Source organism: Lepidochelys kempii, chromosome 20 (assembly GCF_965140265.1).
Source record: "Lepidochelys kempii isolate rLepKem1 chromosome 20, rLepKem1.hap2, whole genome shotgun sequence".
Classification (NCBI taxonomy): domain Eukaryota; kingdom Metazoa; phylum Chordata; order Testudines; family Cheloniidae; genus Lepidochelys; species Lepidochelys kempii.
This window is the reverse complement of record NC_133275.1, coordinates 26,031,476-26,057,149: the sequence shown is the minus strand read 5'-3', so window position 1 is coordinate 26,057,149 and position 25,674 is coordinate 26,031,476. Positions and strand designations below refer to the sequence as shown.

At 43.5% G+C, this 25,674-nt stretch overlaps 1 protein-coding gene and 1 long non-coding RNA gene across 4 annotated transcripts in view; one reads left to right on the top strand and one right to left on the bottom strand.

Annotated features, from left to right (window-relative positions):
* LOC140900946 (uncharacterized) overlaps positions 1-23,783 on the top strand; it is a 27,399-nt gene extending 3,616 nt beyond the window's left edge. Inside the window, exon 3 of one of the 2 annotated variants that reach the window (XR_012155752.1) lies at positions 22,047-23,783. This is a non-coding gene — a long non-coding RNA (uncharacterized lncRNA). Of the gene's footprint in view, positions 1-13,650; positions 15,250-22,046 lie in introns of those variants that run through there. The other variant, XR_012155753.1, reaches the window with a different exon arrangement.
* NIBAN3 (niban apoptosis regulator 3) overlaps positions 1-25,674 on the bottom strand; it is a 29,351-nt gene that overhangs the window by 3,550 nt on the left and 127 nt on the right. Inside the window, exons 1-15 of one of the 2 annotated variants that reach the window (XM_073318983.1) lie at positions 22,707-25,674; positions 22,040-22,160; positions 15,460-15,590; positions 13,581-13,712; positions 13,052-13,166; positions 11,534-11,701; positions 10,888-11,003; positions 10,690-10,794; positions 9,949-10,111; positions 9,356-9,543; positions 8,483-8,641; positions 8,056-8,172; positions 7,718-7,825; positions 6,620-6,731; positions 93-773 (exon numbers count right to left, since the gene is read on the bottom strand). In XM_073318983.1, the coding sequence (XP_073175084.1) occupies positions 93-773; positions 6,620-6,731; positions 7,718-7,825; positions 8,056-8,172; positions 8,483-8,641; positions 9,356-9,543; positions 9,949-10,111; positions 10,690-10,794; positions 10,888-11,003; positions 11,534-11,701; positions 13,052-13,166; positions 13,581-13,712; positions 15,460-15,590; positions 22,040-22,094 (2,350 nt within the window). In that variant the 5' untranslated portion in view covers positions 22,095-22,160; positions 22,707-25,674. The remainder of the gene's footprint in view (positions 1-92; positions 774-6,619; positions 6,732-7,717; positions 7,826-8,055; positions 8,173-8,482; positions 8,642-9,355; positions 9,544-9,948; positions 10,112-10,689; positions 10,795-10,887; positions 11,004-11,533; positions 11,702-13,051; positions 13,167-13,580; positions 13,713-15,459; positions 15,591-22,039; positions 22,161-22,706) is intronic. The other variant, XM_073318982.1, reaches the window with a different exon arrangement.

The window sequence follows — 25,674 nt, the reverse complement described above, 5'->3', positions numbered from 1 at the left end:
TATTTGCAAAAAAAAAAAAGTATAGTTACAAGATTCCTTCCAGGGACTTTCTTGATCCTGCAATAACTCTCTGTATTCTTGGTTATTCTTACCACTTTGTCCTGTTCCTTTAATCCAAGCTAGATTTAACTCCAATTCTCCATCCTGCCCTTGACTGCCTTGCTCAAACATCACCCTCCCCCATTCCTCTTGTATTTTCTCTACAGCAACTTTGTCTACTGAATGTTCATTTATGATGTTCTGTGGCTCTTGTAGATCTTTGCTCCTTGCAAAAGGGCTCCATGACTTGTCATTACATTTGTTTTTATTTCGGTCTCCTGTGCACATATTGTTTTCAGCCTCAGACACAAATTCAGTCTTCTCTGCAACATGTCCTGCAGGTTCAGTAATACAGCTGCTTCGCATGTCTGGTTCCAAGGCCTTCTTGTGTCTCCAATTCCTACCATCAGGCAACACCCTCAAATATTTTTCTGCTTCTTTATGGCAATGGGAAGTTACTGGGCAGATTTGCCCTTTATCTTTGGGAGGATTTGCAGCCCCAGCTGAGCCTCCTTCATATTTCCATGCTTTCTTGTCTGAAATCGTCTCACTGTCTTGACAGGAGATGAGGTTCATGGTGTCTGATGTGGCATTGCAACCTAAGGCTCCTGTCCTTATTTCAGAGTGTTCCTGGGCTCTGTCCTGCTGCAGCAAGTTGTCCACACTATCCAGAACACAGGAGAAGCTGTCACTGTAAAGATGATGTCTGTTTTGACTTGAAGCCTCTTTCAAGGCTGAAACAAAGAACAGAAAGTAAGACAAAGAAATACCAAATCTTGCTTTGCTCTCTGTCCCTGTTCCCTCCCTACTGCATGTGTCTATATAGTCACAGTCCTTGTGCAGCACACACCCCTACATTAATATTCCATCTGTCCTGTGTCCTAGTTCTTATAAGCCCTTCTTGACATTTTTCTTTCCACGGCGGAAGCCAGGTTATCCCCAGTTCTAGTGTGGTAGCCAGGAGCAAGTCCCTGTGACTGTTCTGGAGGCTTTGAAAGCTCTGTCACATGCTCCCTCTGGCTTATCCCCAACAAAAAAACATATTTGAAGAGTTAAAAATGGCCTTTGGGGCTGGTTTGATCAGAGGAGCCAAAGCAAGCAGATGGGCAGGATGCCTGGCTTTAAAATGAGCACATTAACGATTTGTCCTGAACATAAAAGCTCTTTTGTTTTTAACACTTGAAAAGCAACAACTAACATGCAGCCCTGAGATGACATCACGGCTGTAAAATGGGATTTTATTTCCACCACACTAGCCAGTGGGAAATGTTTGGCCTACAATCAGATCGGGAAGAGAGAGAGAATGCGGAGACAGGCAGAAGTAAGATATTTCAACATAGGAATACTGGAATTTACCACAAACAACATATGGAAAGTTGTTTGAACAGGAAAGCATAAAGATGCCTATAGATGTGAGAGACCATAAGAGCATTCCCATGCCAGAAGGCAACTGGCTCCCTGGTATCGAGCAGTGAGTTTCAGCTGGCCTCACCAGCTCAGGTTTACTCTAACTCTTCATTGTAATAATCTGTATCTAAAAAGAAAAGGAGGACTTGTGGCACCTTAGAGACTAACCAATTTATTAGAGCATAAGCTTTCGTGAGCTACAGCTCACTTCTTCAGATGCATATCGTGGAAACTGCAGCAGGCTTTATATATACACAGAGAATATGAAACAATATCTATTCCCACCCCACTGTCCTGCTGGTAATAGCTTATCTAAAGTGATTTCCAGCACAAATCCAGGTTTTCTCACCCTCCACCCCCCCACACAAATTCACTCTCCTGCTGGTGATAGCCCATCCAAAGTGATAACTCTTTACACAATGTGCATGACAATTAAGCTGGGCTATTTCCTGCATAAATCCAGGTTCTCACATCCCCCCCACCCCCACACACACACAAACTCACTCTCCTGCTGGTAATAGCTCATCCAAACTGACCACTCTTCAAGTTAAAATCCAAGTTAAACCAGAACATCTGGGGGGGGGGGGGGGGTAGGAAAAAACAAGAGGAAACAGGCTACCTTGCATAATGACTTAGCCACTCCAAGTCTCTATTTAAGCCTAAATTAATAGTATCCAATTTGCAAATGAATTCCAATTCAGCAGTTTCTCGCTGGAGTCTGGATTTGAAGTTTTTTTGTTTTAAGATAGCGACCTTCATGTCTGTGATCGCGTGACCAGAGAGATTGAAGTGTTCTCCGACTGGTTTATGAATGTTATAATTCTTGACATCTGATTTGTGTCCATTTATTCTTTTACGTAGAGACTGTCCAGTTTGACCAATGTACATGGCAGAGGGGCATTGCTGGCACATGATGGCATATATCACATTGGTGGATGTGCAGGTGAACGAGCCTCTGATAGTGTGGCTGATGTTATTAGGCCCTGTGATGGTGTCCCCTGAATAGATATGTGGGCACAGTTGGCAACGGGCTTTGTTGCCATTACCCTCTGATCCCACTGAGAGTTACCAAAAGCAACTACAGCATTTGCTCAAGAAACTTCCTGAAAAAGCACAAGATCAAATCCGCACAGACACACCCCTGGAACCCCGACCTGGGATATTCTATCTACTACCCAAGATCCATAAACCTGGAAATCCTGGGCGCCCCATCATCTCAGGCATTGGCACCCTGACAGCAGGATTGTCTGGCTATGTAGACTCCCTCCTCAGGCCCTACGCTACCAGCACTCACTCCCAGCTACCTTCGAGACACCACTGACTTCCTGAGGAAACTACAATCCATCGGTGATCTTCCTGATAACACCATCCTGGCCACTATGGATGTAGAAGCCCTCTACACCAACATTCCACACAAAGATGGACTACAAGCCGTCAAGAACACTATCCCCGATAATGTCACGGCTAACCTGGTGGCTGAACTTTGTGACTTTGTCCTTACCCATAACTACTTCACATTTGGGGACAATGTATACCTTCAGATCAGCGGCACTGCTATGGGTACCCGCATGGCCCCACAGTATGCCAACATTTTTATGGCTGATTTAGAACAACGCTTCCTCAGCTCTCGTCCCCTAAAGCCCCTACTCTACTTGCGCTATATTGATGACATCTTCATCATCTGGACCCATGGAAAAGAAGCCCTTGAGGAATTCCACCATGATTTCAACAATTTCCATCCCACCACCAACCTCAGCCTGGTCCAGTCCACACAAGAGATCCACTTCCTGGACACTACAGTGCTAATAAACAATGGTCACATAAACACCACCCTATACCGGAAACCTACTGACCGCTATTCCTACCTGCATGCCTCCAGCTTTCACCCTGACCACACCACACGATCCATCGTCTACAGCCAAGCTCTGCGATACAACCGCATTTGCTCCAACCCCTCAGACAGAGACAAACACCTACAAGATCTCTGTCAAGCTTTCTTACAACTACAATACCCACCTGCAGAAGTAAAGAAACAGATTGATAGAGCCAGAAGAGTTCCCAGAAGTTACCTACTACAGGACAGGCCTAACAAAGAAAATAACAGAACGCCACTAGCCGTCACCTTCAGCCCCCAACTAAAACCCCTCCAACGCATTATTAAGGATCTACAACCTATCCTAAAGGATGACCCAACACTCTCACAAATCTTGGGAGACAGGCCAGTCCTTGCCTACAGACAGCCCCGCAACCTGAAGCAAATACTCACCAACAACCACATACCACACAACAGAACCACTAACCCAGGAACTTATCCTTGCAACAAAGCCCGTTGCCAACTGTGCCCACATATCTATTCAGGGGACACCATCACAGGGCCTAATAACATCAGCCACACTATCAGAGGCTCGTTCACCTGCACATCCACCAATGTGATATATGCCATCATGTGCCAGCAATGCCCCTCTGCCATGTACATTGGTCAAACTGGACAGTCTCTACGTAAAAGAATAAATGGACACAAATCAGATGTCAAGAATTATAACATTCATAAACCAGTCGGAGAACACTTCAATCTCTCTGGTCACGCGATCACAGACATGAAGGTCGCTATCTTAAAACAAAAAAACTTCAAATCCAGACTCCAGCGAGAAACTGCTGAATTGGAATTCATTTGCAAATTGGATACTATTAATTTAGGCTTAAATAGAGACTTGGAGTGGCTAAGTCATTATGCAAGGTAGCCTGTTTCCTCTTGTTTTTTCCTACCCCCCCCCCCTCAGATGTTCTGGTTTAACTTGGATTTTAACTTGAAGAGTGGTCAGTTTGGATGAGCTATTACCAGCAGGAGAGTGAGTTTGTGTGTGTGTGGGGGTGGGGGGGATGTGAGAACCTGGATTTATGCAGGAAATAGCCCAGCTTAATTGTCATGCACATTGTGTAAAGAGTTATCACTTTGGATGGGCTATCACCAGCAGGAGAGTGAATTTGTGTGGGGGGGTGGAGGGTGAGAAAACCTGGATTTGTGCTGGAAATCACTTTAGATAAGCTATTACCAGCAGGACAGTGGGGTGGGAATAGATATTGTTTCATATTCTCTGTGTATATATAAAGCCTGCTGCAGTTTCCACGATATGCATCTGAAGAAGTGAGCTGTAGCTCACGAAAGCTTATGCTCTAATAAATTGGTTAGTCTCTAAGGTGCCACAAGTCCTCCTTTTCTTTTTGTGAATACAGACTAACACGGCTGTTACTCTGAAACCTGTATCTAAAAGGTGTCACGTTATAGGTCATTGGAAAACCAATAACACTCTCATCACTAATATTTTTGCATGATGTTTGTAAAGTAAACCCAGAAAGGATTATTCAGCTATGCTGAAATTATGACTAAAATGCGTTTAAATCAAGCATGTCAAGGGGAGATGAAAAACAGTTTTTTCCCCAGACAAAGGAATGCGGTGCCACTTGTTTGAATGCATCTCCCATATAAATTGAGCAACGTGTGACCAATGAAAAGTACATTTGTATGCCAGGCAAACAAAATCATCAGAAGAGCAAGTATGGGGGAAATGATTACTTAATTTCAACGAAAAGGAGTACTTGTGGCACCTTAGAGACTAACCAATTTATTTGAGCATAGGCTTTTGTGAGGTACAGCTCACTTCATCGGATGCATAAAGTGGGAAGTACAGTGAGGAGATTTTATATACACACAGACCATGAAAAAATACACATTGTAAGGAGAGTGATCACTTAAGATGAGCTATTACCAGCAGGAGAGTGGGGTGGGGGGAGAGAAAACCTTTTGAAGTGAAAAGAAAAGGAGTACTTGTGGCACCTTAGAGACTAACCAATTTATTTGACAGGTTTCAGAGTAACAGCCGTGTTAGTCTGTATTCGCAAAAAGAAAAGGAGTACTTGTGGCACCTTAGAGACTAACCAATTTATTAGAGCATAAGCTTTCGTGAGCTACAGCTCACTTCCTCAGATGCATATCGTGGAAACTGCAGCAGGCTTTATATATACACAGAGAATATGAAACAATACCTACTCCCACCCCACTGTCCTGCTGGTAATAGCTTATCTAAAGTGATCATCAGGTGGGCCATTTCCAGCACAAATCCAGGTTTTCTCACCCTCCACCCCCCCACACAAATTCACTCTCCTGCTGGTGATAGCCCATAGTTGGGCTATTTATTGATAATAAAGTTCCTGCAGGAAATGGCCCAACTTTATTATCATGCACATTGTGTAAAGAGTTGTCACTTTGGATGGGCTATCACCAGCAGGAGAGTGAATTTGTGGGGGGGGGTGGAGGGTGAGAAAACCTGGATTTGTGCTGGAAATGGCCCAACCTGATGATCACTTTAGATAAGCTATTACCAGCTGGACAGTGGGGTGGGAGGAGGTATTTTTTCATATTCTCTGTGTATATATAAAGTCTGCTGCAGTTTCCACAGCATGCATCTGAGGAAGTGAGCCGTAGCTCACGAAAGCTCATGCTCAAATAAATTGGTTAGTCTCTAAGGTGCCACAAGTACTCCTTTTCTTTTTGCGAATACAGACTAACACGGCTGTTACTCTGAAACCTTTTGAAGTGATAATCAAGGTGGGCCGTTTCCAGGAGTTAACAAGAATGTCTGAGGAACAGTGGGAGGGAAGAGAGGGATAAAGAAGGGGCTGAAGACAACATCCCAGGAAGACTTTCTGCCTCATGAAGCAGGGTCAATGAACTTTGAGAGAGACTTTTCAAAGTTTTACTGGACTATACAGAGAGGTGAAAAGAGCCCCTAAGATATTCTTCACCTGAAGAGACAAGGAAAACCCCAGCACCTTGGACTCTGTGGGGATCGTGACTAAGAGCTAGTGAGCTGTTGCAGGAAAAGGAAGACTGGTGAGAAAACTGGTATCAGGACTGTGAGCCACAGCAACCCAGCATTTAAGGCACGCAAAGTTCCAAGGCAGGCGGTAACAACCCCTTATTGATCTGGACTGAACCCCAAAACATCACAAAATGCTTTAAAAAAAGCCAACAGCAGTCAACAGAGGGGAAGTTACAGGCCTGGCGACTGTAAACATTTTTGGTGAAGATAATCTGTCCTCTCTTTAGCAGAGGATAAGGACCTAACAGTGCTGACTTTGGTCTGTTTTAGGATGGAACCTAGTTTCTACTCACCTTTGGTGACTGCCTGCTGCAGAACAGCCAGAACCATTTCTTCATAAATATTTTCAACATTGATGATGCCACTGAAGTCAGCAAACACGTAATTTTCATACTTGGGCAGCTCCTACCAAAGGAGGTAGAAGAGAGGGAAATCAGCCAGCATCAGTTACCTCACACACACACACACACACACACAGACAGAGATAGGCAGGGCCAGCCTTGGATTACACAGCACCTGAAGTGAGCCAAGATATGGTGTTCTGCCCCCACCTCGGAATAAATAGTCACCTGAAATTCCAATGGCACCCTGTAGTTTCTGGCACCTGAACTGCCTGTCCAACCTTTAATGCTGGTCCTGCACAATGTTTTATGTGTATTTACAGGTTCAGAAGGAAAGTGGAGCCTCATGGTTAAACAGCCAGAATGGAAAGTGTTCAATGGAATTAGTTCAAACTCCCCAGAAGTCTGGGGGAAAGTTAACCAAGTTTAGGATCAAGCTTCCCAGACTCCTGATCACTAGAGACAAAGTTTAAATCTCTTCAGGACACAGTGCCCTGTACCACCAATAGCCCACTGACATGCACCAGGACTACCTTCAAAGGGAGTCAAACTTAACCATTGTCCTAGTACAAGGTACTGAGTTAGGCTGGTAGCAGAGCAGAAAAATGATAAAACGAAATGGAAAATTTTGGGGAAACATTTACATGGTAGTAAGAGTCATGATGTGAAATAAAAATAGATTCATGGCCCTCTGGAGGGAGTTTATTGGCTGCCTGGTGAGAGTGGCCTGCATTTTGGTGGCACTGAAGAACCTGTAATATTGCTTAAAGCCTCTCCTCTCTTTGGAGTCACAGTCCAGCCCTGCCACTCTGAAACGCTATAATGAAAGGTCAGACTAAATGATCTAATGATCCCTTCTGGTCTTAAATTCTATGAAAGTCACTGAGGGGAAGGGGATCTCCTATCAGCCCCCTGAAGTTCACTGAGCTAGCAAAGCTTTTCTGAAGAATAAAATGGAATAGTTTGATAAGATAAAATCAGCTTGTATGAGCTTCATCAGTTCACTATGGGGTTTGGGTCCCTTCACCTTCATTCAGAATCAGGCCTCACCAGTTTACATCTGGGCTCCAGATTCTTCAGCAGAAAGGGAAGAAAGATCTGAACCAGCCACTCTTGTGCAAACTGCTTCCTGGTGGAACTGCTGTCATAGTCAAATTTCTGAAAACCAACCACAACCAAATTGAAAAAGGAATCAGCGCAACAGTCAGGAAACTTCCCCACAACAACTTCTGCATTTGTCCACCTAGAGCAGCTCAGGACTGGATCATGTGAGGAACACAGTGTCCAAGGCAGCACACAGAGCAGAAAAGCCAACAAGTGCAGGGAGAATATGATCCAAAGAAATAGGACTTTATACAAAGAGAAGGTAAGAATATCACACACCTTACCTTCAGCACACGAGTTTTGATCTTTTCCAGAGTCTGGGTGATTTGGCTGTGGTTGGTTGCCAAGCTCAGATGTTGCTCTGAAAGCTGATGGAATGTATGGACCGAATTCTGCATTAGCTACAAAAGAAAAAAATTGTTAGATGAGTAGGGGAGCCAGCACATTCAGAGACCACAGTCAGGACTCAGTTCCACGTCTTCAGCAGCCACCCTCTGGATAATGCAGCCTGCTTTCTCTCTAAGATTGGTTAAATAATCTCTTCATACCCTGCTGATGCCCAAGGGAAAAAGCAGACCCCACACAAATTAAAGGTAAAAATAGATCAGCTCAGAGCTTAACACTCAGGGAATGAATGCACTGCCCCTTCCCTTCATCTCCACTAAGAGGTTGCCTCACCCCAATCTGTTCTCTCAAAGTATCACCACTTACCTGCTGCATGAGGTTTTGGGCTCTGAGGACTAAACTTGCCACACCATGAAAGCCAAATCTTTCCTTCAGTCCCTGCAGACTGTCTTTGTAGAGATTAGCCTTCTCGTAACATGGCTCCATGAATTCAGGTTTCCAGGGCATTTCCCCAAGTGTGAGAATCTGCATCAGACAAGTAGTCAGCTAGTTAAGGTCTGTACAGTGCCTAGAGGCAGTGAAAGCTTACCTACATGCTAAGAATTAATATTTTATGGGAAAGGATCTGAGTTAAAGCCATTATCCATGTCCAAGCAATATAAAACTGAAAAGAAGGCATCTCTTTGCAGAAGGACATTGACTACTTGTCTCTGGAGCCATGTTTGTCCCACAAAACCTGTTTATGGGTGATCCATGAACAGGCAGTGGAATATCGAGCAGACTCTGAGACAAGTTCAGAAGCCATATTCTTGTCTAACAAAGTTGCCTCCCTTTATCAAGCTGCCTCTGTGGTGTAGTCACATTCAAAACAGCATGTGGCACTGACCTGAATGAATTGCACTGTGCAGTTACAACAGCAGCTAGGTGAAAGTTACAAGAGCTCACAATCTGCATAGTTCAGGGCATAATCTCCTCTCTAGCTGGGGGTCAGGGAGAATTTTCCTCCCATTGTACAGACCTGCACAATTCAGAGACATCATTGTGATGAGGAGATTACAAGTTATTATACATTGGTTACTGTTGGAGGCAGGATACTGGAGTAGGTGGATCACTGGTGTTCCGGGGTCTATGGAACAGATGGAATTAAGTTGCCATCCACAATACTGAAAGCAGACATGTAATGTGGTCTCCAGGGGAATAAGACAAAATGGTCCCTCTGTCATATCGTCTATATCTTACCTCTTCCTGGAAGACAGTGGTAGGCCAACTCTGCACATGTCTGATCATCTCATCAATTCTGTCTGTGAAGAGCGAACGCACCACGTCAAATCCTAAACTGATGGGGCATATGAGCTCCTCCATCACACAGTCCAGGTCAGGCTCTACTCCTTGGCGACAGCAGGATTCCACTGAGCTCTGGACCACCACTGCCAAGGTAGAAACCCCTCAATTAGCCTGACAGAGTCACAGCGGAAATCAGGTTGCCCTGGATTAATCAGGCTCAAGGAGACAACTGCAGGGTCTTGGAATGTGAAATACTCATCCATCCACCTATCCTTTATTTTGGATGTGCCCATCCCCGCAGTTTCTGTGAATCTAGGGTACCCATCAAATAGCATCTAATCATAAATATTGTAATCAAGATTCACATAAAACAGTAAGACATAATGAACTCATCCCCCAATCCAACCTCTCCAGTGGCAGATAATGCTGCACACGCTGCTTAAAATTTCAAATACAATTGAGAGAGTTAGAATTCTAAAGCAAAGTAAATCCCGTGGATTAACAGAAGAGAACCAAACACCCCATCCCTTCACCCCCTTTCCTCTAACCTTGGAGTTTTATAGATATCTGATCCTTTAAAATCAGCATCTGATCCAGATCAGGGCGAATCTTCTTTTCCAATTGAATGTGGAGTTTCTCATTCTCCCTCTGAAAATCCAGGAATTCGCTGGAGACCTGGCTGAGGACCAATGTATAAACCTCCTCTAGGAACTGACCACCCAGAGCAGGGACCAGATCAGCAAAAGGGGAGGAGAAAACAGGAAAAATAAGAGGCATCATACAGGCCAGGTGCAGAGATCAGGAGAAGTTTCTGGTTGTGCTGCTGGGTGCACAGTCTTTGTCAGGTCATTCTGCTTGTAGCTGATTAGTGCACTGTCTTCTACCTATATTACATCTGTAAGCATGGGGCTCTAATTGACTCTTACAGAGCCAGCTGACCCAACTCAAAGGCCAGTCCAATCACTCCTGGGGCATCATTTACTTGGTAGCTACATGTAGACAGCAGGACGCTCTTCACTCCCCACAAATACCCCGTTTAAATTTTGCACAACACACTACATCAAAGGCAGCAGTTTCACAGGATACATGAAAGGCAGAGGCTGTGGGTTGGATTTTGAGAGCAGTAGCTAGTGGAGCTGTTCTTTGTGTTTATTTGTCTGTCGCAGAGCAAAGTACAAACTCCTAATGTGCTCTCCGAAACCATAGTCTAAAAAGTTAGCTGAGTGTCACTCATTAGTTCCTGAAACATCAGTTTGGGTTTAGATGTAAGCATTGCTCTGTGGACTTACCTGGCACCAGATCTGTTTCTTCCTACTTTCTGACCCTTTGAGATTTGGGGGGACCTGAGACTGCAGCACTGGAAGCAAATCCTCCATCAGCACATTACTGAGAATCTAAACCCAAAGAAAAAGACCATCTTCATCAAGTTACCAGCACAGAGCATGTATTAAATACTCCAGCTTTGGAATGCTCAGCACTTTACAAACCTCAGGCTCTGTTCCCAGGAGGAGATCCCCTGCTCCGTAACTACTTTTCTCTTGCCTATAAAATCGCACAGCTTCCAGGAAAGCCTCTACTTCAAAGGAGTCCTGTCTCTGTAAAACTGAACCCGAAATACAAGTTAGTCCCAGCAACATAGCTGAGGTTAATCAGAAAAGTCCAATCCATTCTTAGCACATCCAAATCTGGCTATATGTAACTAAGCTTGCTGGTTACAAGCAGTGCTTAAATGCTATGGCAATAAGTGCTATATAAAACCTATGATAGAGACTAACATTACACAAATAACAAAGAAGGGGGAAGAACCTCTGGAAATCTCTGTGGATCTGAATGCACAAGCCTCTCCCTTTAAAGAAATGAAAGCCTAACTGCCTGAACTTGCTCAAATTTAAAAACCATAAATTCAATCCAGGGAAGAATAGAAAATGTAGGAAATTTTTACACTCTTTGGACTTTCATCAGTATCACATTCGTATCTGATTCACTGGGCCCTCAATTCACAGGTGATGCCTCACTGAATGGACTCCACACGATTTTAGGAAAGGATCCTCATGTCAGTAGCGAACTCCTGTGGTCAGCCCCATTTGCAGATGTTGCCTCAGGTCTAGTGATGCAGGAGCTTCCAGGTGTTACCTGTGCTGCAATATCGGATCCCATCTTGAAGGATGGCTTTCCAGGTGTGCTGGGATTTTGCAGAGTTTGTGCAGAAACAGAAGGACTTTCGGAACGGATGGTAAAGGAACAGCAGAAACTCTTCTGGAGGCCCATTTAAGGGGTCTTGGTCTTGGTGGGTGTAGTCAACTTGAAAAGAAAAGCACAGAACATGCTTCCAACGAGTTAGAATTATTTCTAGAAATACTGTGTAATGTCTCCACAGCTCTTAATGATCCTAGTGTCTCTCACTGACAGCTGCCATTTTACTGCCAGAAAGAAATCCTGTCTGCTGACAGACACCTGAGCACCAGCAACTTCTAAGATGTCAGAGGGAACTACATGTGATCATTACCTGCTAAGATTCGGCCCATAATTTGAGACATAATTTGGGAGGTTTAGATTGGATATTAGGAAAAACTTTTTCACTAAGAGGGTGGTGAAACACTGGAATGCGTTACCTAGGGAGGTGGTAGAATCTCCTTCCTTAGAGGTTTTTAAGGTCAGGCTTGACAAAGCCCTGGCTGGGATGATTTAACTGGGAATTGGTCCTGCTTTGAGCAGGGGGTTGGACTAGATGACCTTCTGGGGTCCCTTCCAACCCTGATATTCTATGATTCTATGATTCTACATCTGAATGCACTGAGTTAGGCTAGAGACTTGCACAGTCACTTTAAGGCATGTTCATTTTTGTAGTTAGTATTTACTAGAAAATATTGTGCCAAAATTGTATACTAGGGATTTTTTCTATTCTGCCATTAACAAAATCTGTTCTGTTCTGAAAGTGATTATTGAAGTCTCACTTCCTTTCTTCAGCAGACAGGAAAAATTCCTGCTTCATTAGAAATTTTTAATTTGTATTGTATGAAATAAAAAGATTTTACATATCGTTACAAATAGATGGAACTTTTAGGGCACATTGCCACTTTCTTTTCAGAGCTGGCAAGTAGCACTGAGAAATGGAACAGAGCAGCTGTCTCAAATGAGTTCAGGGATTGGCAACATCTCTCTGCATCTGCTTCTAATTTCATGTCACTTCACTGTGAAACCTGGGTTCTTCATCTGGCTGAATAAAGCCCTGTAACCCACCAACAGTACTAAATGTACTCCTTCTAAAGAGAGAAAAAGGAGGGACAGAACAGCATGGCAAAAAGGAAACAGGTTTAAACAGCATGAGGTCCTGAAAACCTTATGTTTTAGAGACATCAGCATGTTCAATTTATTTTGTGGTCTCTAACTTTGAACAGTACAGCAGCCCCATGAGCAATGGAGCCTCTGTGTATGTATAATCAATATTCTTTCTATATGTTGGACTTTGCCAGCCTTACAACAAAAAAGAGAAAGTCCAGAATTCAGACATGGAGCCCTTTCTATTTAGAGGTGGTGTTGCTGAAGAGTTCTTGAAGTCGCTGTTTTGTGTAATGCTGTGAGGGGCCAGTAAGACACTGTTCCCTTCTGGGTTGCGGCACATTTCTCAAATGGGGCACATCACAGACCTACCTACTAATCCCTGGCAGAGACTGTCAATCAGCCTGGTATATTCGCTCAGTGAGGTCACCAGCAAGTATCCAGACAGAGTGGTGGATCCTCTGGGCTTATATCCTCTCCCCTGGGCCTGGAAAAGAAATCCAGACAGAACTATCTTAATGAGGGCTCAAGGGCAGAATTCCTCACACACACCTTGCTGCTAGTATTTAGGGTCAGCAAGTCTCTTTCTCTAAACTGCACTCACTGACAGTATACAGCCACCTCTGGAGGTAGAATTCAGTAGCGGTGTAACAAACACCACACATTCATTTTGGAGAGGAAATGAAGGAGGAGAATGTAATCCTATAAGCCAGAAGGAGGAATTTGGGCAAGGAGGGGGCGCAGAACATAAACTTTCTGAAACAGTGGGACACACTGTCAGATGTCTGGGTGTACGTGTGTCTGCAGGAAACACACCTGAATGGGGTAAGAGTATGTAAGATCCATATACATTTTACAACCCATAAAGTGGGGACAAACGCAGCTGAAGTAGCACATTTACCTCTTTACTATCAAACCACTCCAGGGTATAGTTTCCCAGCAAAATTAAATAACTCTTCTTCCACTTGCAGGTGTCCCCAGTATACTGCATCAGGAATCCCTCATGCAGAAGAGCATCAGGTGGCTTCTGGAGCTGAGAATGGATAAGAGAGGACAGGAAACAAGTCCCAGTGAAAGTGCAGATGCAATTGTAAACTCTTTGGGACAGAGACCATGTCATCTGTGTCTCTGCAGTGCTTAGCACAAGGGGACCCTGACTGGGGACTTTGGCTGCTACCACAATAAAAATAATGGGACAACTGAACGATGACAGCTAGCAGACACTGAAAGCAAATAAAACACCTACATTAACACACAGACACACACACGCCCTGTAATTACAGTCAGTAGCTCTGAAGGGGACTTACAAGGTCTTTCAGTCTAACCAGAGGAGAGGTCACAGTTTATCGGCTCCATCTGTGTATATAAAATTATAAAACTGTACGTAGTGTGGAATTGCAGTGCTATAGCCACGTTCATCCCAGGATTATTAGAGAGACATGCAGAGGTGTTAACAGCCCACTTCACCATGAATGGTCTCTTGCAACATGTGTTAACTCCTTATGCTTAACAATCTGTTCCACCTTGTATTTGTCTGTAATGCTCTGAGTACCCTTCCCAGACCTGAAGAAGAGCTCTGTGTAAGCTTGGAAACTTCTCTCTTTCACCAGCAGATGTAGGTCCAGTAAAATATATTACCTCACCCACCTTGTTTCTTTAGTATGGAATGAAAGATAGCAAGTAACACAGAGTGGCAATTTTTAAACCTTCCTAGTGGCAGCAGGGCAGCAGTGAAGATTAGAATTTGGGAGTTGCCACCTCCTATTCCCATGCTCGGGCCACCAGGGCATGTATCCTCATGCTTGATTCATTCAGCAACACACACAATTATGTGTCAGATTAATAGCCCTAAAGAATCTCAAGATGCTAGAGAGAATGAGGGAGGAAGACAAAGTTGTCTTCAGATCAGGGAGAAGACAACAGCTCAGGGGTGTGTGGGAAAAAGAAAGCTCCCAGAACACTAGTAACAGCCATTCATTGTCCTCTCTCCAAGCTCACAGCTCCTACAGGAGTCAGTGGGGATCAGTGAGGGAGGGAAAAAGAGGGGGTGGTGTGCAGGAAGAGAAGGCCTTTTGAATTATCTGAAACTTTAGTCAGTCCCTCAAAAGTGAACTGAGCCATCCCACCACTGGCCTCCGACATGCAGAAATTGCCCCTACACACACACAGATCAACCATTGTAATCTGCATTTTAAAATATGTCCCTAAAGACCTATTTCCAGGGCATGAGAAGCCAAAGAAGCCCCTATTGTTAGGTCAGTGATCCAATAAGCTATTACCAACAGGAGAGTGGGGTTTTGGGAGGGAGGGGGGGTAGAAAACCTGGATTTGTGCTGGAAATGGCCCACCTTGATTATCATACACATTGTAAGGAGAGGGATCACTTTAGATAAGCTATTACCAGCAGGAGAGTGGGGTAGGGGGAGAGAAAACCTTTTGTAGCGATAAACACCCATTTTTTCATGGTCTGTGTGTATAAAAACATCTTCTGTATTTTCCACGGTATGCATCCGATGAAGTGAGCTGTAGCTCACGAAAGCTTATGCTCAAATAAATTGGTTAGTAGCTAAGGTGCCACAAGTACTCCTTTTCTTTTTACACCCTAGCAAATAATTACATGAGACTGCTAGAGTCTAGGAAGAAGCAGCTGTAGTTTCCATATTACAGCAACTGCTAAGAGAACGTTTGTTTCTGGGGGAATGGAGCCATGAAAAGGTGCCCTTGGGATCAGGTGTTTGTAGTAGGGGCAGTGTGTCATGTACAGGAGGTGTGATACTTACTTTGCTCTGCAGCAGCTGTAGAGCAGGTTTGCCTTGCGGGTCCAGCTCCTTTGAGACCCGTCTCAGAAAGGTGGTTGCAAGTTGCCTCAGATAATAGGGCATGAAATTCTTCACTGTGGCATCTGTGCGACCTGGGAAGCGAGAACAGAGATGACCATGGTGTTTCAGTGCTCTCCCAAGTGAGGTAATGCAAGCTTCTATGTCTGATTAGCATTGTTCCTTCACCCAGTAGCTTGTGAATTACCAGTGTGGGCCGCCAAGGATAAGGCCAACAAGTTCAAATCCAGATCCAAACTTATCCAAAGTTCATGAGCACCCCAATGTGGGAGTTCTAATCTGGGCTCTCTCTACACAAATTCTAGACTCATAGGTTCACTGTAAGGCTACAACCAGATTCTAACAGCTACTTATGCTCATCAGAGGAGGAATCAGAACAAACAACATGCAGACAGCCAATGCTGGGGAACCCTTTGACTCTAAAAGTGCCTGGGAGATGCATGCTACAGGCCTTTATGTCCCTCTATTCACTGATGCGTACAGTGTGCCTACCAAACATAAGGAGGAGCATGTTCAGCTGGCATGGGGGAAGGAAACTTGTGTCACCCTGCAATGACTTCTGCAGCTGAGCAAGGAGCAGCAGCACTGATAGGTTCTGACAAGAGATTCCATCTAACCTTCTTTGACCAAGGAACACTGACATGATGCACGGTGTGCAGATGCGGGGCAGGAATCTTCTACTTCCATTGAGGAATGTGGGGAGCACCACAACAGAGGAGCCAGACTTGAGATATAAGATTTACTATAGCATCTCTGATGTTATTACATTTATATTATGGTAGCACCCAAGGACCCCAGTCAAGACTGGGACCCCATTGTGGTAGCTGTTGTACAAATGTAGAAAGGAGATGCTCCCCATCCTGGAAAGCTTACAGGCCCTGGCCTGACAGTAAGTTTATTTTGGAAGAGTCTTGCCACTGCCCCACCAGTATCTAGTATGGGAAGAACCAGAAGGTTTCTTCCAACCTACAGTCACAGATCATAGAATATCAGGGTTGGAAGGGACCTCAGGAGGTCATCTAGTCCCACCCCCTGCTCAAAAGCAGGACCAATCCCCAATTAAATCATTAAATCATAATATGATTGCCAGACATTTTAGCTTCACACTGTCCTAAGAGGTAGCTTAGTGTGATTTTGCAGTAGGGAAACTGAAGCAGAGAAATATGAAGAAACCTTCCCATGGTCAACCACAGCCTGGAGAACCCAGGTACCCCCACTGCCAGTTCCCTATTGTAACCACTAGATCACACTCCTGAACTGCTGTACTTCTACACTGCGGGAAGCAAAAGCCAACCAAAATAGCCTGTGAAAATGGCAAACAGTGAAGCACCCACAAAAGCTTATGCTCTAATCAATTTGTTAGTCTCTAAGGTGCCACAAGTACTCCTGTTCTTTTTGTGGATACAGACTAACACGGCTGCTCCTCTAAAACCAGTGAAGCATTAGAAAGATGGCTCTGAATGTTAGAGGGTCTGATGCAATTAAAAGATAAAAGATTCCTATGTGCCATTGCTTTTCCAAACAGATTCTCTCTATAGTCTAGAAGAGGAGATTAAAACGAGAGAGCAAATTCACTAATAACTGAGAAGCTGTTGAAAGGTCATGCCTGCATTCTATTGTGACCTCAGGCAAAGCGGACAATGCTGTCACAGTATGAATTTCTGAAGATTTCCTGTGATACATTCCCCAGCCCACCCCCCTTTAGCCTGGAGACTCATGAAGAGGCAAAGAGAAAAATGTGGCTCAAACAGTGAGCGGGGGAAAGAATGACGAAAGTATAAAAACAAGACATTTCCCATCTTTCTCTCTCTCTCTCTCTCTCTCACACACACACACACACATATAGGAGGGGGACAAGAGAAAGGCACTCAGAGGCCATTCCCACTGTCAGACTAATTGTGTGTGTGTTGCCTGCATATTCTAATGCCTTTAAACTGTTGGCTGATTTACTATGGAAAAGAAAAGTAATCAAACCCTAAATTAGATTTTGTATTTCACAGCCCAAATGTGAGCTCAGTGAGCACTCAGCCAGCATTAGTAGCTTTCCAAAAATTCATAACAAGTTGTGGGATGTGCTCATACTGACCGCTGGAAAAGTCTGCCAGCTTGTGGGAGGAAAGACAATGTATGCTACTGCACTACCCTCTTTATGGAGTCCTGGATTGAATTTGATGGTACCACTAAAGCTGCTTAAACAGACTTGATGGTGGAATTTCCAGTAAAGCCAATGATTGCAGTGGAGATTTCAAGTTCCTTTTGCCACAGCTACTCCGCCAAAGTAACACAAACAGCTTTAGCTGGAGTAACCACATCTGTGACCCAGCATAGCTGATGACCAATCAACCTCCTTTTCCATCACCATGCACCAATATGTGTTGTCATCTGCAGCTCTGCAAAATGAATGCAAACTACTACCAAATCAGAATAGCAGCATTTTACAACTACTTTGCACAGGTGTAAAGGACAACACAAGGTACCAGGCAGGGGACTTTCAGGGCCAACAGATGCAGTCAGTTAAACAGACCTCCCGTGCCCCGCCCTCTACCTCAAATGCAAAAATATGAAAAGTGTGCACCTGAAATAAGCGTGGAAGAGCTTGACACCACTGTACTAAGGCCAGCAAAATGGGCCTCAGGAAGATGCTCTTAATAGTGCAAATAAGGCAACCACTTCCAAGGACCTAGGAGACTGATAAGTCAAAACCTTGGGGGACTGTCTTATTTTTTATCACACCAAATCATTACAGCAAGTTGCACAGAAAAATAGAAGCTGAGATTGAGTCCTCACTCACTCCAACACTTTATGGGAAGGCTCCTCATTTTTTAAAAATTTCCTGTGGGCTCATTCACCCTGCCCAGGGAGATGATGATGCAACAGCAGAAATTTCACCAGAGGTTAGAAGGACTTATCTGTGAGAGTTCACTAACAAAGTGACTCATTGATAAATTGGAGAGGATTCAGAGAAGAGCCATGATAATGATTAAAGGATTAGAAAAAAATGCATTACAGTGACAGACTAAAAGAACACAATCTATTCAGCTTAATGAAGAGATTAAAGGATGACTTGATTACAGTCTATAAGTATCAATATGGGGAACAAATATTTAATAATAAGCTCTTCAGTCTACCAGAGAAAAGTCTAACATGATCCAATGGCTGGAAGTTGAAGCTAGACAAATTCCAGCTGACAATAAAGTGTAAAACTTGAACAGTGAGAGTAATTAACCATTGGAACAATTTACCAAGGGTCGTGGTAGATTCTCCACACTAACAATTTGTAAATCAAGATCAGATTTTTTTCTAAATGATCTCCTCTAAAAATTATTTTTGGGAAGTTCTATTGCCTGTTTTATAGGGGGACAGATGATTATCACAATGGCCTTAGAATCTATACATCTACGAATGTGCTAGTGTTTAGTGAAACCATAATAAATACCTCAGGATAGTCATGTCTCTCTTATAAGCATCTCTCACCTGACCTAGATACCCTGTACATGCATTGGCAGCAGTGCCTAATGATCTAGATAGAGATTACGAACTAGTCTCGTCTCCCTGGCCCAGAATTCAGTAATGACTGCTGATGTGCAAACGCACCCTATGTAACAAATACACAAGTTAATTAAAGTTGGGACCCAGGAGAATACTCAACCTGTTGTGGAGCAAAAGGCATCTCCTGTTCTTATTTCCTGCCCACACTGGGTGTTTTTCCCATTTTACTTGTTTAACCTTGTACGGTCCCTTAAAAATGGCTGTGACCCATGCAGTCAGCTACATTTTGTTTTCCCTGTGGTTCCACACACTTATTACCAGGATGATGGTGGTTATGGATAATATTTTGAAGTAAACCATCACTGGCTAATTTCAGAAGAAACTAGATAAAGGCTCCTGGGGGATGCTGGGCACTGAACTCGCACTGAAGTTATTGGGAGTGGCAGGTGCTCAGCACCTCCCAGCAAAGTGCCCAGCAAAACAAAAGCCACTGAGTACATCCAAGTGATTTTAAACAGAGACTGTAGCTCCTGCAGCACCACTGTAAGTCAGTCAGTGAGAGGGCAAGCAAGGTACCCGGCCTCGAGTCTATGCTAGCCAGGGTTGCTGCCCAACAGAAAAAGAACAGAGCTCCATGACAGGTGAACTTAAGCCAGCAACTTCAGCTGGTTAATTCACACTGCAACTCTGCTGTCAGCCTTAGAGGTGGCTATTGCCTAGATGGGAAAGGGATCCACTGAGGAAGACAGTGATCTCCATAAGTGAGGTGATCGAGGAATTATGTTTGGATGACAGAATCCTTTTGGAAAGAGGAGGCTACACCCATGTCAGAGAAGAAACACCACCCCACAAGACAAACAACTTGGCCATAGCTGTCCCTGTTGTATCTAAGAAGGAGTTAATCAAATTGCATTAGGGGTATATTTTGCCCCTTGATGTTTGACATCTGTGTTTTTACATTAGGTAAATACCACCCTAGTCACTTCAGCTGACTTCTTTCTCTCTCTCTTGCTGTATCCTTCACTCACCCTCTACAAGCCAGAGGTTTTTAAAGGTAATCTGAGAACTAACAGTTGTTCGGATTAGACATACAAAACCAAAGTTCTGTCCAGCCATGGTCACTAAAGGTCCTGTGTGCTGTTTGCATGAGCCCAGGCATTAACAATAGCGTCCTGGCCAAACTGCAGCTCAGACCATTACACCCTGCCTGCTCAAACTCGCTCAGGTAGGATCACAGAAATATAAAATGAGAAGAACAGATGCTCCAATACCTGCACCCCTACAGTCACAGGCAGTTACATGGGATACTCCCACCTGGTCCTAAGGTGCTACTTTTCAATGCTCCAGAGGGAACCAAATAACCCAAAGGTCGCTGCCAGGTCTTTTCTTTCTGTCCTAAACCATTGTGTCTAGTTGTGCTGTGAAACTCTGATTCTCAGTTTCCCCATCTGTAAAATAATAAAAGTAATTTTAGTACTAATACCACCAACCTTTCAAGGGAGTTATGGGGCTTATACAAGCCTATCTTACAAGGAGCTGTAAGGCTTAATGAATACTTAAAAAGCACTAAAAGAAAAGGAGTACTTGTGGCACCTTAGAGACTAACAAATTTATTTGAGCATAAGCTTTCGTGAGCTACAGCTCACTTCAAATAAATTTGTTAGTCTCTAAAGTGCCACAAGTACTATGCTCAAATACATTTGTTAGTCTCTACAGTGCCACAAGTACTCCTTTTCTTTTTGCGAATACAGACTAACACGGCTGCTACTCTGAAACCTGTCATTAAAAAGCACTGTACTTTTAAAGCCAACTATCATTACGCTCACTTTGTTTCACCCATAGGTGCTTGTCCTGGCCCAGTGGAGAATGGATTCTTCTATATATAGTTTGTAAAACACTTTGGAGCTTGGAACACACCTGAAAGAGTCTCCGACACTACAGTAGAGAAATGGCCATGGGCAGAATAGGGCTGCAGCACAATTATTGCACAATTAAAAATGTGGTTCCAGTTCCTGTCTACAAGATGAAAGTTTGTCTTAGTTGCATTGTAACCAGATTCTCTGACATGGTAGTTTTGTAGTGTAGACAGGCCCTAAAAACAAAGATGAGTTGTTGGCTCAGATTACGACTCAGCTATTTTCAGACAAATTCTCCTGCTGCCCTTGTGAGCAGAGGCAAACTGGACTGATACCAGGATGGGAACCTTAGTGATTCAGTATCAGATAGATACTCGCATATGGTGCCAGGTTGTGATGTACAGCTGGAGCAATGTAGACAGATGTGATAACTTTACTGGTGCCTCTGTGCTCATAAAAGACTCATCAGCTCTGCTGGCAAGCATGGATTCTCAGCACCATATTATAGCTTGGCATAAATGTGAGTGCTGATATCTAACTGATGGCCAGGCTCCAACTTTTGAATTCCCATACGACACTAAGACTCACAAGTTACGTTACAGAGGTTCACCTGTCATGTCAAGTTAGATTTGACCACTGTGTAGAACATTGTTGATCCATATTTCTTTCCAGCCTTAATGTTGTGATCAAATAAGCAACAGTTCAAACACGGGGGCAGGATCTTTTAACTGTCCCTCCCAACATGGTTGTAGGACTTGTGCATTTTCATTCCTGGTTTGTTTGTTTTTAAAATGTGGTTGCACTTCTGAAAACAGGTGGGGAAAGTCTTCTTTCCTTATTGTAGCAAATCTCTTTGCCATAAGCTTCCCTGCACAGAAGTCAGAGTAAGTAGTAACCACTATATCTGAAAGATCTGTAACATAACTTGTTTGGGACATTTATGTTTCAACTTGCTGTTGTCCACTAGATGAATCTTGAACCCCCTTCTCCAGTCCTCTTTATACAGCATCCCTGCCCCAGGGTTGGATTTATGGTAATCTACCATATCCCATGTCAGGCAACAACCTGCAGATACATCCACCTCAGATTACATGTTTATACATTGAACTAATTGTATGGTTTTATTTTTAAAAGGAACCATCACTCTGGAAATGGTAATCATCAAAGCTTTTCCTTACCTCTCAGGTACCTGCGCTGTCTTCCATCCAGTGGACTTGAATACCTTCCTCCCATCTTCCACTTTAATATCTTGCCTGTTTCCAATTCTTCCAGTCAGAGTCATGGGCAGAGAGGAGCTGCCTGGTAAAGTGATTTTTAGGCTCCAAGAGCAGCAGGGATTGTCTTTTTCTGTCACACTCGCCTTCAGATCATCAGCTCATAAATATTCAAATAATGTTTCTGTCTCACAGCAGTCCCTGCACCCACACCCCTACACACAAACAGGCCTTAAAGGGGCAGCAGCACTTAGTCCATGAACCCACACCCTGACACAGAAAGAGGCCTCAAAATATCCTTAAGCCTTTAATGTTAAAAAGGCTGTTTGGAGGTTCTGTTTTTGTTAACCGTGTGGTGTCTTTTGTGTCTGTGCTTGATATAACCCAAGCTCATACAGACTCCCTCCCTCTTGTAACAGGGTGGAACAAGCTCACAGAACATGGACATGATGGAACCTTGATTACACTGAAGAATGCAAATCCCAGATTGATTCAATAAACTGCAAAGTGCAAATTGCAATTTCTGTCCTAGCAAATCCTCTGCTTACAGACCTGAATAAGAGCTCTGCATAAGCTTGAAAGCTCGTCTCTTTCACCATCAGAAATTGGTCCAATAAAAAAATAACCTTACCCATTTTGTCTCCACTTACTATAAAGTAATGCTATGCAAAGGAAACAAAAAAGAATTTCTCTATCGAAGTCCTATTGCACCAAAATTTGGATTTCAGGTGCTGAAGAGTCAAGAGCTATAAACTAACAGGCTGTAATGAACTAATTTATCCACGAATGTCCTACGCTCACTTAGGGCATCCTCCCGCTCTATAGCCTTCTATACACCATCCATACAGAGCATTTCACATGGGCTTCCTCCAACTGCACCAAAAGCCAGAGATAGTTCATCTGCAAATAAAGCACCAGTGACTGAATCTAGCAGTGCCACTGTGGGACTTTTCTGAAGTATTTCTGAACCCGAAAGCAACATTTATTTAAAGACTGATTTCACATAGAAATACCACAGGTCAGTGCTCAGCACCTGCTCTCAACTCTCAGTTCCCTTCTGTACTTTGTTTCTCCTGATTAAGATTAATTCAGTAACCTTCCACTTTTAACATTATGTGACAGCCAGTTTCAGTGATACCCTCCAGGATATGTAGAAATAGGAAATCTTCCACCCTCTCTTTAAGCTGAAGCATTCAGCACTTACATTAGCTCCTGTGCTAGATAAAAAGCAAGATAACCCTTTATGCATGACAGAGCAGTAGGGATGATTAAATGAACAAATATAAAAGGGGCCTGAGAATCACCCAAAAGGTGATCCAGGACCACACAGCAAATGTGAAGAAAAGACATGCTTACAATGTTCTATAAAAAACATCACACACAACATCGGAGGGTAAGATGAAACAAACTTGCTTCTTCAGTATATTAGAGGAATTGTTTCCAGACACTTTCTGAGAACTCGGGTAGCTCAAAAACTGCTTATTAAAACATCCAGCTTGTAAGAGTCCTGAGCAAGGACATGCGCATTTCATATGTCTGAAGAGATGTGCGTTAGCAGTAACCAGGATTCTGGATGTTCAAAGTCCCATTCTGCACACATGCTCTATGTTAGTTTCCAAGTTTAATATGAATAAAATATGACTTCAGTTCTTTTTTATTCAGACCCAATTCCAAGGAGATCCCCACTTTCTCATGCTGCTTAAATAAATCCATAGCGAAATAGGTAGTTGCATCTTTTCTGTGAAGGATGCGCAATAAGAACCCTACTAATGGGGGTGGGATTGTTATTTAAAATAGTATTAAGGGAGTCTGAAAAATGACTTAACACAGCTGCATAAAGGTACCAGGTGCTTTACAAGGACAGCAAGTCTCATCCTCTGCGCCTAAGAGCGTCTATCCTCCGTGCCTAATCCTGGAAGGTGCTGTGTGCCTTCCAGTCCAACAAAAGGCGATAGGAATTCAGCACCTCACAGACATAACATTTGGTAAGATATTTGGTAGATACAGAGGGGGACTGCTCAAGGCACAGGGGGAAGCATGAGGTGAACCCACACCCTGAGTGAGAGAAAGATGAAAGCAGCAGTAAAGCAAGAGGATTGACCTTAAAGGCTGGGGGAAAAAACAAAACAAAAAAGCTTCCAAGTCCCCCAACCCAGCTTTCACTCAGAGTCAGAAGCAGCAGCAAAGTACAGGTGCATTTCCTCCTCACAGTACTGTTAGTAAATCTGTTTCCTGTTCTAGTGTGTTCACTGCAGCTGCCTTCAGACAAGAGAGTCTGAGCAAAGGAGTGGTAAGAACCCCAGGTATGAATATTTTTTATTCAGTGTGTTAGAATCTATCTGGATCTCTGTAACTAACTTTAACAACTTAATGGAAGGGTAAAGAGTACGGCTCACTAACAAGCCCCACAATCTGCCCAGCCTACTGGAATTCATGCCCAAAAAGAGAAGATTGTGGAACACAAATCGGGGAGAAGCCCCAGAACCATGCAGGAGATGCATGGAGGTTTTTTTGGGGGGAGAAGGTGGCATGTTTATACAGGACTGGTTGATGAGAAGGGACATTGAACTGTGGGTTTGATCCATTAATGGAGGTATAAAGACTTGTCATCCTAATCCCCTGGCAGTGCTCTCTCTCTCAGCTCTACCTGGATGAAAGGAAAGGAATACATCCATGGAAGGAGAAGACGTAGATGTTCTGGATCATAGTACTGGTTTCAATCTCTCTTTGCTTGCAGACAAATGCCCATCAAAGTTCTGTCCAGCTTCTGCATATCACATTTACATAATATGTATGATATCTAAGGTTTAGAAATCCTAACTCCTACATTCTATTCCCAGCTCTGCCAGTTTTGCTGTGGATCTAAGGCAAGTCACTTACCTTCATTGCCTCAGTTTCTCCAACTGTAAAATGGGACTAAATAATATTTATTCCCCTTTGTAAATCACTTGGAGACTCTTGGATGCTATATATGCGTGAAGCAGTAGCAGTATTATCACCAGCGTCTAGCCTTGGTTCCAGAGAACAAAAAGCATGAGCGGCAGCTCTAAGGCCAATGTAACATTCATCAGCTCTGTGGCGGATTATTCTTCCTCCTGGACTGACTGCAGTCCTAGGAGTATGTTCCTGAGAATTTAATGCTGACATCAGCGGAAATAGTCACAGAAGGACACAAGGCCATGACTGACTGAAATGCAAGATGACAAGAAGCTAAAAAGTATGGTTCTCTCATATCTCACTAACACAAAGTGCATCTATGAGGATCTTCAACATATACGATCCTGTAGCACCCAGATTTATGGACAACATAATGGAACCAATCAAACAGGGTAACTCTGGCCAGTAGCCAGCGCAAACCTGAGGAGAGAACCTCTCCACAGAGAATCCATTCACAAACAGTGTAACCAGGGGCCAAAAACATGCAAGTAGTACTGATGTCCATGTTCTATGATGGACCAGGTCCACTGGACAATGAAAAGATAACAGTGGAGAGAGAACAAATCCTGAAAAGGGTCCACAAAACTGTCAAGTGAAACAAAAATTAATCCTGACTCCAAAGTTGTTTGGAGTATTTCCAAGGAAACATTTGTTAGCAGACC